The 14114-nt window shown below is 37.4% G+C and overlaps 1 protein-coding gene across 10 annotated transcripts in view; it reads right to left on the reverse strand.

Annotated features, from left to right (window-relative positions):
- Window positions 1-1405: 1405 nt before the first annotated feature.
- The window catches only part of TRPM6 (transient receptor potential cation channel subfamily M member 6), a 156385-nt gene continuing 143676 nt past the window's right edge, over window positions 1406-14114 (reverse strand). For 5 of the 10 annotated variants that reach the window (XM_039842886.1, XM_039842922.1, XM_039842834.1 and 2 more), the window contains 3 exons: window positions 10301-10352; window positions 5727-5833; window positions 1406-3191 (listed from right to left, as the gene is read on the reverse strand). In XM_039842886.1, the coding sequence (XP_039698820.1) occupies window positions 3058-3191; window positions 5727-5833; window positions 10301-10352 (293 nt within the window). In that variant the 3' untranslated portion in view covers window positions 1406-3057. The remainder of the gene's footprint in view (window positions 3192-5726; window positions 5834-10300; window positions 10353-14114) is intronic. The other 5 variants (XM_039842610.1, XM_039842761.1, XM_039842540.1 and 2 more) reach the window with 1 other exon arrangement.

The raw sequence follows: 14114 nt of genomic DNA on the forward strand, positions 1-14114 counted from the left end.
CAAATTCAATAGACAAGGTGTAGGTTGTTAAAAGCTATTTCCTGGGAAATTAAAGCAGAGAGAGATCAAAAGAATTGTGTTGGGTCTTAAGGAATTGGTAACCATTCCCTTCAAGATTAAAAATGCAAATCTGATTTATTACGTAGTAAATGAAATCCATTATCATTTGAAGGTTTTATTATTTTTTTCAACAAATAATGTTGAACCCTTATTTTGTGCCCTGTTTTGTGCTAGATGCTGGTGACTGATGGAGAAAGACAAGGCACGACAGTAGCATCTTTATCATGAGTCCTAGAACTTGAGATTTGTCTCATCTAAAATGGTATCTAACAACAACCAAAAAAATTTTTTTTTAACATTTAGTAAATGATTTTTTGGAAAGTGTTAGTCATCAAATACTTTTTTTGCAAAGCCACAGAAAATAATAACAGGGTGAGATACACCCAAAGCTTTATCTGATCTCATTCCCCAGAGCTATCAGAAGCTTTCAGATATCATGGGGCAGAAATTACTCTGGGAACATAGAGCCTGTGAAAAGGAATGCTCAGGATGCCTTCAGAAAGGACTCCTGGGAACCAATTACTTCTCTGGTCCCCAGATTCAGATCCCATCTGTGAAATGGGCTTTATACTCATACAAGGATTTTGCAGTCCGTTTTTCTTCAGTGGTTTCTGAAAGCACTAAATTATCTTATCTGCCCTAATTCCTTTATCCTATTCTGAACTTAAGGCCCACTGGCAGATAGGGTATGGGATTCATCTCTGCATTTAAAATTTGCCCGAAAGTCAAATTTTTTAGCACTAACCAGAAATCCAAACTTGGAATCAAAAATTAAAAAAAGGAGAAGAAGGAAAGGAAGAGTAAGAGGAAGAGGAGAAAGAGGAAGGAGGAGGTAGGGAAGAGGAGGAGGAAGAGGAAGAGGAAGAGGAAGAGGAAGAAGAAGAAGAAGAAGAAGAAGAAGGAGGATGAGGAGGAGGAAGGAGGAGGAGGAAGGAGGAGGAGGGGAGGAGAAAAGGAAGGAAGGAAAGGAGGAAGGAAAAAAGAGAAATAATGAAAGAAATAATGAAATAATAGATGAAAGAAAGAAAAAGGAAGGAAAGAAGGAAATAAAATGGACCTAAAGCTTTTGGAGAGCAAAAAATGCTATTTACTGCATCTTCATCACTCATACGGTATAGAGAAGGCACTTAATAAAATATCTGTTGACTAAAACTGACCAAATAAATGAACACCCCGCCCTTTTGTGGTCATGAATCACTCCAAGTCAAGATTATCACATTGGTATTTGCATGCAAGCAATCCCACAGTGAGCTTGGCCCAACAGTTAATTTTTTTAAATGTTATTCTGGGGATTTTTTCCTGAAAAAAAGAAAAATGAAAGAAAAAAAAAAACTCAACACAGAAATTTGAAATCAAAATGTATTTGTTTTCAAGTTCCATCCCAGGTAACAAATATTTGACCACTGAATTAATGCCTTTACTTTGGCCCTTAGACAGCCAAACTGCCTCTTTCCATAGTACTGATGTGAGAACCAATAGATTCTTTATTGATTTGCAATTAAGTCCTGAAAAAAGCATTAACATTTTATCCTCATTGTAAATCAAGAAATCATCCAAATTTCTCACCTCCTGCCACCCACAAGACCCAAATAAAAGGAGTATAAATTAGCCCTTGTGCAACTCACACTACAAGAATCAGACATGATCCTCAGTAAGCTAAATCCTTGGCTTTGCATCTCCCATGCTGGGCAAAGTTTCCCCTGAAGTATAACCTAAGAATACAGGAGTGTTGATTTAAAAAAGAGGCTAGCTAATGTAAGGGCTAAAGGTAAAGACAAAGGTGAAAATTTTCAAACCCAGTAGGTTTGTTGCTGGTAGATTGGCACACTCTATAAAAAGGAAAGGAGATGTAGGGGGAGAAGAGAGGATCCCAGCCCTCCATCTCCTCCTTGTGTGAAAAGTTCATGTGTATTTGAGGTAGGGCAACCCCGGCAAGTGCGAAAGAGGGGTAACTGATTCCCAAAACGTGCTGTAAGGTACAGCTTCCAGGGACTCTTCCCTCAGGCCTCCAAAATGATTACATCTTCTCAGGCCGTACTTAAAATATACACCAGAACTCTGCACTTGAACGAAGCAAACACCTTCGAAGTATGTTTTCATTCAGAAATTCATCTTTCCCCATACGACCTGACAGAGAGTAAGTTAGCCTGTAGCATTATATACACGGCTTTGGAAAAGGGAGTGAGTGGTGTTTTAGATAGAGGTTGACTAAGCTTAGTCAACTCTCTAACTGATAGTACCCCTGAGCTTAAGGGAAGGGAAAACATTTCTTAATAATTTCTGGTTTTACATATCCTTGGTCCCCTTAAAAAAAAAAAAAAAGATGCAAGGGCATTTGTTTTAGATTTCCATTTTCCTTTCTTTCAGAGAAACCTGAAATGCCAAGGCATCATATGATTCACTGACAATACCTCAAACTCATCTAGATTTCACCAGGATTCTAACTTTTTACTAGCCAAACTCTTGTTTTCCTTATTGTTGTTATTCGAAGCTCTATGCTGCTGGAAAGGATAGAGAAGGAAGTCAAATAACTTTTTTATGTACATACATATATACATAAATACAATATGTGGGTGAGGTGATGATAGCAGTGGGGGTTAGAGTCTACACACAGAGTCAGAAAATAAATTCATCTCCCTGATTCTTTAATGCCAGCGTTCTGCTCCAAGAGTTCTAAGTGATCAGCTAAAGCAAAGAGGTATGAAGGTATTCACAGCTGATTCCTCCAAGTGTCTTCCAGTGGAACCTGAGGTTGACACACACACATACAAAGAAAGCACCCTGCACACAGGTCAACATCTAGGAGAACCTGTTCATCATTCACCAATGAAGTCTTTAGACAAGGAGAGACGTGAGGCTCAAGAGGCATGTCCCAAGGGGGTTGTAGGGGTATGGCCATCCTGACAGAGCTCTGACATTATTAGTGTTACATCAATCAATCTATGTTACCATAGAGTTCATGGAAGGAAGCGCAAGGGCTGTCATCTTCTCCCCTTTCTACAATCGTGTCAGGTCTTCTGAAGGATCACTCTCCTTTTCCTTTGCTAGAGGCTCCTCGCCTGGTTCTATTTTGATTTCAAGTCCAAAGGTGGAATTTATCTTTCTAGGGGAATAGTCATTCTTTTTTAAATCTGCAAGAAAGACAATTAAGATGGTTATAGGGGATCATCAAGACCATGGTATTCACACAGATAGACTGAAATTTAAACTTTAACAAATGCTTTCTCAGGCCACCAATATATGAAACTCACCCTCAACCATGTCCAAAACACCTGTTCCATACCCCACATGTGTATCTAACCCCCCAGGGCTGTTTTAGGCTTGTGATCACTGGAGCAGGGAGGAAAAGGTTTGGTGGCTTGATTCAATCCATAATTCCCTATTATAAGACACAACCCAGCTAGAGTTAAGTGAGGCCAAACTAAAATCAGGGCATTTTCCCTCTTGAATTATGGGCAGGGCCAGGAAATTCAGCTCAAATGGTAATCTCAAGATTTCAGTGCTCAACTTTCTGTAACAAAGCTATACTCATGTTAGGTGTGGCCTATGAAACCTTCAGCCAGTTATTAGATCCTATGCTTCCTAAAGCCTCCTTTTTCCTTTCGAAAAGAAAATTATATAAAGAAAACATGAATAGAGGTAATCTTTGGGGAAAAATGTATGGAAGAGTGTGAGCTTTAAACATCTATCAATCTTGTGCTACATTGACTAAATCTGTTAACCTTAAACATATGTCTGTGCATTTTGATTGTTAAATGGGGATAACCCGAACATAAAAGTAATAAATATTATAGTTTAATAATAACCAACAGTTATTAGATATATCCATATATTACTTCAATCTTCACAGCAACTCTATGAGATAGGTGTTATTATTCCTAGTGTATGTATGGGGAAACTGAGGCCCAAGGTCACATCCTAGTAAGAAGCAGAACTAGGATATGAGCTCAGCCTATGTGGCTCTAGATCCCATGTTCTTACACATAATCCTAAACTGTCTCCCTTTAAAAATCAATAAATGAATGAATAAGTAAAATGTTATCAAGCAAAAAAGAAAAACTACTCTTATTCCTATTTATAGACTAAACTTTCTTTTATTCAGATAACCAAATGACTTAGTAGATGGAGATATTTCTTATTTCCATTTGAATGTGCTGACTAAGGTTTTGACAGGAATCATGGATTAGGTCTAGAGATGGAGGAATTATTGAACTACTCACTCAAAACCAACTAGCATGATCTGTACCTTAATCATACAGAACAGCTACCTGGGCTCAAGGATGGAAGCAGTGAGTTATGGCTCCAGTCTCGCCTTCTCTTGGCTGATCAGATAAGCGTAGGCCCTGTGTCTCCAAGAATGAGAGGCTGCCCTGTCCAGAGTACAACTAATCAGACCTGGAAAGAGGCCAGCGCCTGAGGACACTGAGTTCATGGGCCACACTCCAGCCTGTAATCATGGGATGACTCGGATATCTGTCAGCACAGCACCTGCCTCCCTTAAGACCCTTACCTGGAGGTCCTGATGCCCCTCAGCCCAGCCTCAGCTCCTTCCTGCATTCCTTCTGACCAGAGAAGATACCAGTGTGCAGCTCTACCAATTGCTGTGACTGATCACTTTGCCCAGGTCTGCTGTATAATTTATAAAATCGAGTCCTGGGTGAGCCCTCCTCTCTTTGCTGCTCCCATCTGACCTCTCCTACCCCCATACCCTCCCACCCCCACCACCTCTGCCTGACAGGGCATTTCTCACTGGAACTGGAAGTCTTCTCCAACTCCCAGTCTTTTGCTGTCTTTTCTGTAAGAGCTTCTCATCCTCCTACCCCTAATGCTAACAAGATTAGGAACTGCCTTTTTCTTTTGCAAATTTATACCTACTCCATCCCAAGTTACAGTGGATGATGATCTTTTACTGATTTCCAGTTTGGAGTATGATCATTTATTAGAAGGCAGGAAGGGATACTCAGCTCAAAATATGTAAAATTCCATTCTAAGGACAAGTTTGGTACGATCTAAGAGAAATAGTGAGCAAGCTGAGACAGACAAAAAGTATTTCTTCTGAGATAAAAGGGAAGAATGCATCAGAGCTGGGACTGCCAATTTGGAGGGCACAGACCTCCAGCTGCTTGCTTTTATGTTAGGAATATTTTCTGTAGTGACTATATTGGTTTTAGAGAAAGTGTGCTATATTATCAAGTCAGATTTAAAATATATACATTGCAACATATGTTTAAAGTTTAAGGTTTTTGTAGTAATAAAGAGCTACTTTTATTGACAGCTGTGTTTCCTTCCATACCCAGCCTCACAAGTGTCCAATGAGTAAATAAAAATAGAGTAGAATTACTGAGGGCACCACACAGGACCCCGTGGTGGGGTACGCACAGAGACCTGCCTTGGTCCAATTTCATCCCAATTGTGTCGGTGGAACTTTTCCCTTGGACAGACTGTGACAAGTATTGGGCCCAATGTTGTTTTATCACATTTTGGCAGAACCTGATAAATCTCTGTCCTTTTAATCCCTTTAGAGGTTTGAAAATTTTGCAGTCAGAAAGTCAAGCCTCAACCGCGAATGAGATAAAAATGTGATTAAGATTTCCTACTCTCACCCAGGTTACAGTGGTGTTCTATGAGAGATTTACTTAGAAAAAAATAGAATTGTTTGGGCATACCCGGGAGTCTGAGCTTCCGGCAGCAGGAGTTGCAACGATGTTTTGCAATGAAGTTTCTAATTGCATCTTCCCCTAAATTGGCTGGTCCAAACACCATTCCTCTTGATCTAGAGGAAATATCAGAATATCAATTAGAGCACAGCTAAGAAAAAGGAGCTCAACTAGGATTCTCTGAGATACCGAACAGTATCCCATAGTAACGCAGCAAACGTAAGGAGCCAACAAAGAACAGAGCAGTTTGGGGAAGCAACAATGTTAGGTTTGCAAATTTAAAATTCAAATGCACTTAAATCTTTGTACCCAACTCCAAGACCTACTGTGAAACTCATTTCAACGCTAATCTGATAGAAGAGTGAATTTTCTATGTACCAAGTTAAAATAAAATACAGTGAGACCCTTTCGAATGCATATGGGGTGAGAGAATGAAATTCGTTACCAAATGTTCTACCAGAACACGCAAAAGGTAAGGTGTAAAGTGACATAAATTTGCTATCGGAACATACCTTCTAAAAAGGTTCATACACATTGTTTCAACCCAAACTCCTTTCTAACTATAACCATGTCCTCGAAAACAAATGCCTGACAAAACTGTACATCAGCACTCATGGCTCTTTTGATATCTGCTTTCTGCCCTGCAAACTGCTATAGCTGGGCTCTTCGTGGAAAGACAAGACTACTATAATATTGTGGAAGTAAACTACATTTGCTAAATATAGGTGACAAAAACTACAAGGACAATCAAGTACATATTAGGCACACTTTGAATACTCTATAATTATAATAGATCCTCAGCAGATTCTAGGATCAATGTTCATCCATTATCAGACCATGCACAATCATTATTCTTCAGGCTGACACTCTACACACCATGGAGCAGAGCACACCAGAAACACTTCCAAAGAAACTTTATGAAAGCTAATATTTTATTTTAATGACATGCAGAGTGGAAACAGCACATTTTAAAATCTGAACTCAATTACTGCTCTTAAATACCACGTCTTCAGAAAAAAGAAAAGCAAACTATCACAAAAGGAAACAATAAACTTCGCTTCTAAGGAATGCGGTTTTTTCAAAAGGGACGTGGTGTAAAAATGGACTTTTTTTCCATCCGAGTATTGAAACATTTATCTCAATTTCCACTTCCTTTTGGCAGAATAACAGTAGCTGCTCTGAAGATGTGCCAAACTCAGAATGAGGGCTGATGTCAGTTTGATCTGATTGCCTCTTTGCTCTGAGGCGAGTAGGTGGAGGAAATCTCGTGGGAAGACAAAGTGAACAGACACCCAGGATTAATTTTCCTGGTCACTCAATTGCCCTTACAAAGTACAGCTCTGGTGGTATTTACTCGGCTGCGTAAGCTGCCTCTTGCTAACTATTATTCTCTTTCAGTCTTCCTGGTTAAAAAACTCCAAATAAGGTGAAACCAAATGTGGCAAAAAAAAGTAGAATCACTTAATATTTAGTGGCAGAACTCTATGATGCCAATAAAATAAAAAATTATGGTGTTTTTTCAGTCATTAAAATGGAAGAATTCCTTTTATCATCTCTCCAGCAAGATCCTGTTGGAATATTTCACTCTGTGCATTCCATAGCTGCCATTTCTTTCCTCCCAATAAAGAACGAAACCCTCGACTTAGAGATATAACATTGATTCTCAGATAAAAGCTATAAGCTAAATCATTTTCCTCTATGAGCCTTGTGAAAGTTAAGATAAAAGAATCAAAATTACTATAATATGTGTATATCAGGGGTTTGCTCCCTGTGCACGGGAGAATGAAGAATTGCAGGGGCATTCATTTGCGACTGTACTCTACAGCATGTCGACAGCCTTGCAGTCTCAGATAACGTTTTTTAAAAACAGATACAACTGTTTTCCAGATTTTTCACAATACATGAAAAGCAGGTGGTAGCTTGGTTCCACATGTGAGGAAGTGCTAATTAGTGTCATGAATACATAGATTCACAACAGAATATCTCATCATTATTATCATTTCAGACTTGCCAAATGTAGAAAACCATCAAGACTGTAAATGAAAAGATGCGGTAAAAAACTACCAATAACTGAAGCAGCCTCCACTGAGACTCAAGACCTGAGGAACCAAGAGAAGTGGCCGGAGGAGATCTGGGGGCGAAGGCCTGATGATTTTGTCTTCATGTGCAAAAGGTTGGAAAAAGGTAAGAAACAATGGGCCTTAAAGACAATATCAGAATTTGCACCACAAAAACATCTCTTTGAGTAGAGGCTTATTCTCTTCCATTGACCCTTCATCCTCTTAGGCAAGTTACCATCTTCCCTGAGCTTCAGTTTTCTCATTCATCAACTGGGATTATAGATGTTCGATTCCAATGTCGTTAAGGGTAAAACAAACAACATGTGAAAGCACTTGCTGAAACCGGTGCTTCTCAAGCTTTAAGTTACACCAAATCACCTTGGGATCTTGTGAAAAATCCAGATTCTGATCCAGGAGATCTATAGAGAGATTTTGCATTTCTAACAATCTTCCAGGTGTTGCGATATTATTGGTCTGGGGCCCATGCTTTGTGCAGCAAAGATTTAATACCAAAAATGTGAGCATCGTTGAACAAGATGCAATTCGCCACTGTTCCAAGAAAATAGTACTTCTTATCTTCACCATGAAGACTAAGTGCACCCAAAATTAGGTGAACCCACAAAACCAGGCATGCTACAATGATGCCATCCTATCATTTCCATAGTTCCTATCCTCAAGTCATAAAAAATAAAATTTGCCATAAGACAGGTTCTCAACCCTGGTTGTCCATTAGAACCACATAATGAACTTTTGAAAATTATAAATATCCGGGCCCTAACCTCAGAGATTCCGATCTGATGCCAATTCTGAGCAACTTTTTTATTTCCCTAGGTGACCTCAATTAATGGAAATAGAGACGCACTGGCTATAGAATGCAGTTAAATACTCAACTGTCAGGTGGGGTAATATAATCTTAGAATTCTAAAACATCAAAATATTCAGTTCATAGTAAACGACATATGTGAAAGTGAAAATCTAATAAATGACAGAATATACATAAACTCGGTTCATTATGTATGCGAAATTTTTTCAATGCAAAATTATAAAGGAAGTACTTGTAGTGCAAGGTTCCTACTACAAATCCTTGAGCACACAGGGCTAATGAAGAAATAATATTCATAGCTAAAATCACTTTAGCTCTACTAAAGTAAAAAATGATAAAGCCTTTATCTATATCCTAAAGGTATTGAATTGTTTGGCCAAATGTCATAGGAATTGGATGCATAGGAGCAACAGGGATCACTTTTCTCTTCTCTAGCTCACCTAGTCCACACAAATAGCTAATATTTTAGATGGACCTCTTTGCATAGAAACCTACAGATGAGACCATGTTTAGATTAGCTCACTCTGTAAAAGAACAGCATTAAAACAGTAAATATTTACAATATGAATCCTGTGGGAGGGAAATTTCCAGATTTCATTGTACAGAAAGTTCCCATTTATGTAATTATATATATTATATATAAATAATATATATTATATATATAAATAAGATATGTATTTTTTTCTACAACCCAGGGCCAAGTATAGACACTTAGGACAATTAAGAAATAAAAATATTGTAAGCTAGTAGTTCTCAAGTGTGGTCTCCATGTCAGCAGCATCATCAGAATAATCTGGGAATTTGTTATAGTATGTGGCCCCACTCCAAACCCACTGAATCAGAAAATGGGGCAGGGATCTGCAATCTGTGTCTGAAAACTCATGTTCAAAAGCCACTGTCACCTGCCATATTGATCAGTCCTTAATCAACTCCATCACTTCTTTCTTTCTATTCCACCATTAGCAGAAGAATAGAACCTCAGATCCTCTACTGCCAAGTCTTCCCAAAAGCCTGCTTTGGGGATAAAATGCCCAGGGGAATTAAAAGGTCAGGCAGATGATTCATCCCTCCATATAATTTAAACTTCAGTCTTGAATTAACAGAAAATCTGATGCTCCAGGTTTAAGCCCCATTGTTTTTGCTTCTCACAGATTTGCCATTACTGAATAGCACACTTATGCCCTCAGCTTTCATTTTATAGGCATGTGATGGAAGGCGCTGCCCATGGCAAGATACAATGACTCCATTGTGCGGACAACAAAGGAAACTGTGCTTCTCCTATGACATTAATTGTTTTCATATCAAAGCCTATAGAGGCTACACTTACCCATATTTCTCTTTTGTCTAGGCCACTAGAAAACTGAGTCAAATTTGCAACAGTTCTGGCTACTACATTGGTTTTTATAATTTCCATTTACATCTACTAACTTCACTCCAGATTTAATCTTATTTTATTTCCATATTTTCTTTTTGCCCCCATTTCCTAATCTATGCTTTATTTTATTGTATTGTATTATAGTTGAAATATATACAGAATAAAGATACAGATATGGGTCGAGATATATAGATAAAAGCTGCCTCAAAACCTTTCTAGGGTCTAGACAAGACATAAATGCTTAAACAATTTAAAAAAAAAAAAAAAAACATGTACAATGTATTAAATGCAATTTTCTCAATGATAATATCATAAATTAACTTACTGTTTGTCTTCAGGTTTTATAACAGATGGATCTGTCAAATTTTCTCCAACACCTCCAAGGAAGAAAGAAAATTCATTTAGCAAATAGAGATTTCATTTTCTTAGAAATTCAAGAAAATAATCAAATTTTAATATCTTTCTTTAGACCTACATCAACTCTGTAGTAAATTAAATATCATGTGAATTAACTGTACTGTAAAATTTGTCCAGGCATGTCTGAAAATTTTAGTTAATGCACTATCTTCCACAACCCCATCTTATGCTATAATAAACTTCTAGGCCACAAATGAATGTTTTAGTGGTGTGTTTACAGTTGCTGATAGTGGCATCCGTCATTCATTTATTACTTATGTATACTAGACATTCTAATTGTATTTTCTCTAATTCTCAATAATCATAAAAATAAAGTATTAGCATCCTCACATCCTCATCTGACCAATGAGTATGTGAATGTTCAAAGAGATTAAGGAATTTGTCAGAGGTTGTACTCTACAGGTGGTGATAACAGGGTTCGAGCCAAGCCAAAGCTCATGCCCCTCCCACTAATGCATGGTCTCCTCAGATGGAGTCTATCAGTGCTCAGCAAGGTGCAAGGTGCTGTGCAGTTCCACAGGTACAACATCTGTACCATCAAAGACACACATCATATGCTATTTATATAGCATTTTAAAACCCTAGGATACAAACACTCCCAAATTCTTGATCTGGGCACTGATTACACACATGTGTTCAGTTGTAAAAATTCTTTGAGATGTACGATTAATGCTGTGTGTACATTCGTGAACTTATGTTATTCTTCAATAAAATTTACTAATTAAAAAAATGATACATAGATGTAATTTAAAGCTAACATTTGTCAAAACAGAGATCAACATCCAAAGTGAATCTCTGTTATACAATGCAAGTGGTGAGGAGACTGACATCTGGCAGTGATAACGTTTCACAAGCAAGCTGATCAACAGGTGATCACACCATTTTGGCACAACCCAATGATTTCTGAACTCATCTTCTAATCAGCACCGGGTCTCTTTGCTTGGAAGAGACCAACTTTGTAGGAAAATTATTTTAAAATCGTATGAAATTTATAATATTATAACATACTTCTACCTGGCAAAAAGTTTTTTTAACCACTATTTTTAAAAAAGAAAGATTTTTGCTATGTTCTATGTTTTACCATATGCTAAACGTTTCACCAAAAAAAAAAAAAAGTTATCCTTATAGTTTGTAGTCCTTTCCCCTAAGAAACTGACTTCCTTAGGAAAATAACCTGTTTAAGCAGAGATTTTCAACCTTTCTTGTGTCATGACTCTTTGTCAGTCTGATAAAACTAACCTCTCCCTCAGAATAATGTTCTAAAATGCATACTTCAAATACATAGGATTATGAAAGACACCAATGACACTTGAAATACAGTTACCAAAATATTTTTTAAATTGTTGTATTGCAATACATGTGCTTCTTTATTAATACATTAAAGAACAGGATCTAGCATAATTCAAATAACTATCATATCATCCAACAAGTAATAAATATGAACAGCATTTTGATATATTTGTCAATACTGTAATGTGCTATGTTGATATCTATAATTGCTATTAAAAATAGTGACAGGTACTCTTAATACCACTGTGGTTTGTAGTCTCTATTATAATTGAAGAAAATGATGAATTTCAGCTATAGGTTAGTGAAAATAAAGGTGTAATTTGTTCTTCATCAGAGTTCACAGAACCTCTAAATTCTATGCAAGGATGCTATAGAATCCCTGGCATAGAATCTCTTCCTATACAGATTTTGATTAGCAAAAGAGAAAGTAAAGCTGAAACACAGGCTTAAGGTCAAGCATGCGAAATGTGCTTTGCTCATCATTTATTCTTTTTTAAAGAAAAAGTCATAGGAAGAGACTGGGCTTTTGATACTTTTCTCATTACAGATATAGCCTATGAGGAATATATAGAGAAACCCTGCTTTTGAACTATATAGTAAATAAACAGAAAAACAAACAGATGAATATCCCAAATATCATCAGTAAAAGACTAAAGGCTACAAATCCTTTACATGTTAAAGCAAAGATCTGAATTTAAGCCTGCAATTTCTAGCACTAACAAAAGCTTTAGGCTGATGTCTGAGTAAACTATAAATTTAAGCTGGCAATACACACAGTGCCTAAAGAAGTCATAGTAATTGGGAAAAAGGGAGCTTCCTAAGGAATTTTAAAAGTCTATCAAGATCACATCAGCTCCTATTTACTTTAAATTTTGTTGCTTGTTACATAGGCAAGGGTACATTCACAGCCCCACCACTTGTGTGACCTGGCCACCATAGTTAATCCCTGTGAATCTGTTTTGTCATCTGAAAGTGTGAATAACAACAGGCCTTATCTTACAGGGTCACTGAGAAGATTAAATGAACTATTGTATACAAACTGCTTAGCAAAGTGTCTGATCCAGAGGGCGGTAAAAAATGTCAACTGCTATTTTTATTATCTTTATTCTATAAAGACTTCTTGTGAAGTAAAATCTTTTTTTTTTTTTAACCGCTGGTAAAATCATGTTCTGATTACCTCATTTCCCTAAAGTACTGTGTTTCCTAATGAATAAATCTCCTTATAAGAATGAAGGTAGAGTATCCACTTTATATCACTAAACCCAATCTGACAGTTTGAAGCTTAACTATAATTATATGTTTGCAGGGGCTGGGGGGGAAGCTCACATGCGGGGCGTTCCAATGTGTGAAAAATGGAGAGAAGCGCAGAGAATAGATCATGCCGTACTACCTGCACCACCACCATCCACTCTGCCTCTCCCAGCTAGCTATGCAATCGCCCAAAAGGCAACTTTAACATCATCAGAGCCCATTCTATCCACATATTCTCCTAGATATTTGAAAATATGAAAGAAAACAAGGCATTCTCAAATTTAGAAACCCCAATAATATTTCCTTACCAGCTTCAACAGAGTAAATGCCCATGTACAAGTAATAGCAGTATGCCCTCATGCAAAACCCGGAAGCTTACATTCTGATCTCAACTACTTTGGGACATACCGGTGAATGTCTGCATCTGTAGAAAGAAGTTACCTTCTTTGTAGCAGCAGAATTTAATGATGATGATGTTGATGCTAATGTTGACTTATTCCAGAAACTGCTTTATTGAATAAAAATATCTAATATCTCCAAAAGTTCTTTGAAGAATATAATGAGCTTTAAAAAAACATGCTCTGGACCACTGTCATTTCTTTGAAATGCATTTGTTTTTAATTCCCATTGCTGGAAATTAAATGTTGGATTTCAAATATAATGATGATGATTCAGGCCCTCACATGTAAGATTTTTAAATGGAAAGCTAATGGAAAACTACAGAATAATTACATGATTGGAAATTGATCAAGCCTCGCTTTAGAATTCAGCCTCTTGGCCCAGTGTGGCAGCTCCTGGGTTAATGATTGCCAATCTCTTGGAAGTAAAAAGGAGGAAAAAAGAAGAAACTGATAGAATAAACCGCCAGAGTGTTTCTCATTCCTTCTTTCCCTCAAAGCAAAAGGCAGACACAGCAAGCTGATCGGACCTTGACTCTACAGACACTGAAGCTGAGTTCTCTCTGAAGTACCAGCAGGACCACACAGCTAAGACTACCTACAACTGACAATAAACTTCCATTTTAAAAAGCCACTCAGAGATGAAGATTAACAACAACAATAACTAACATTTACCGAGGGCTTACTATGTGTCAGGAACTTGTCTCATTTCAATCCCTTAACAATCCTATGAATTAAGTGAATATTTTCCTCAGTTACAAACGAAGGAAGTGGGGCTCAGGG

The sequence above is a fragment of the Pteropus medius genome, unplaced genomic scaffold (genome assembly GCF_902729225.1).
Source record: "Pteropus medius unplaced genomic scaffold, Ma_sr-lr_union100, whole genome shotgun sequence".
Lineage (NCBI taxonomy): Eukaryota > Metazoa > Chordata > Mammalia > Chiroptera > Pteropodidae > Pteropus > Pteropus medius.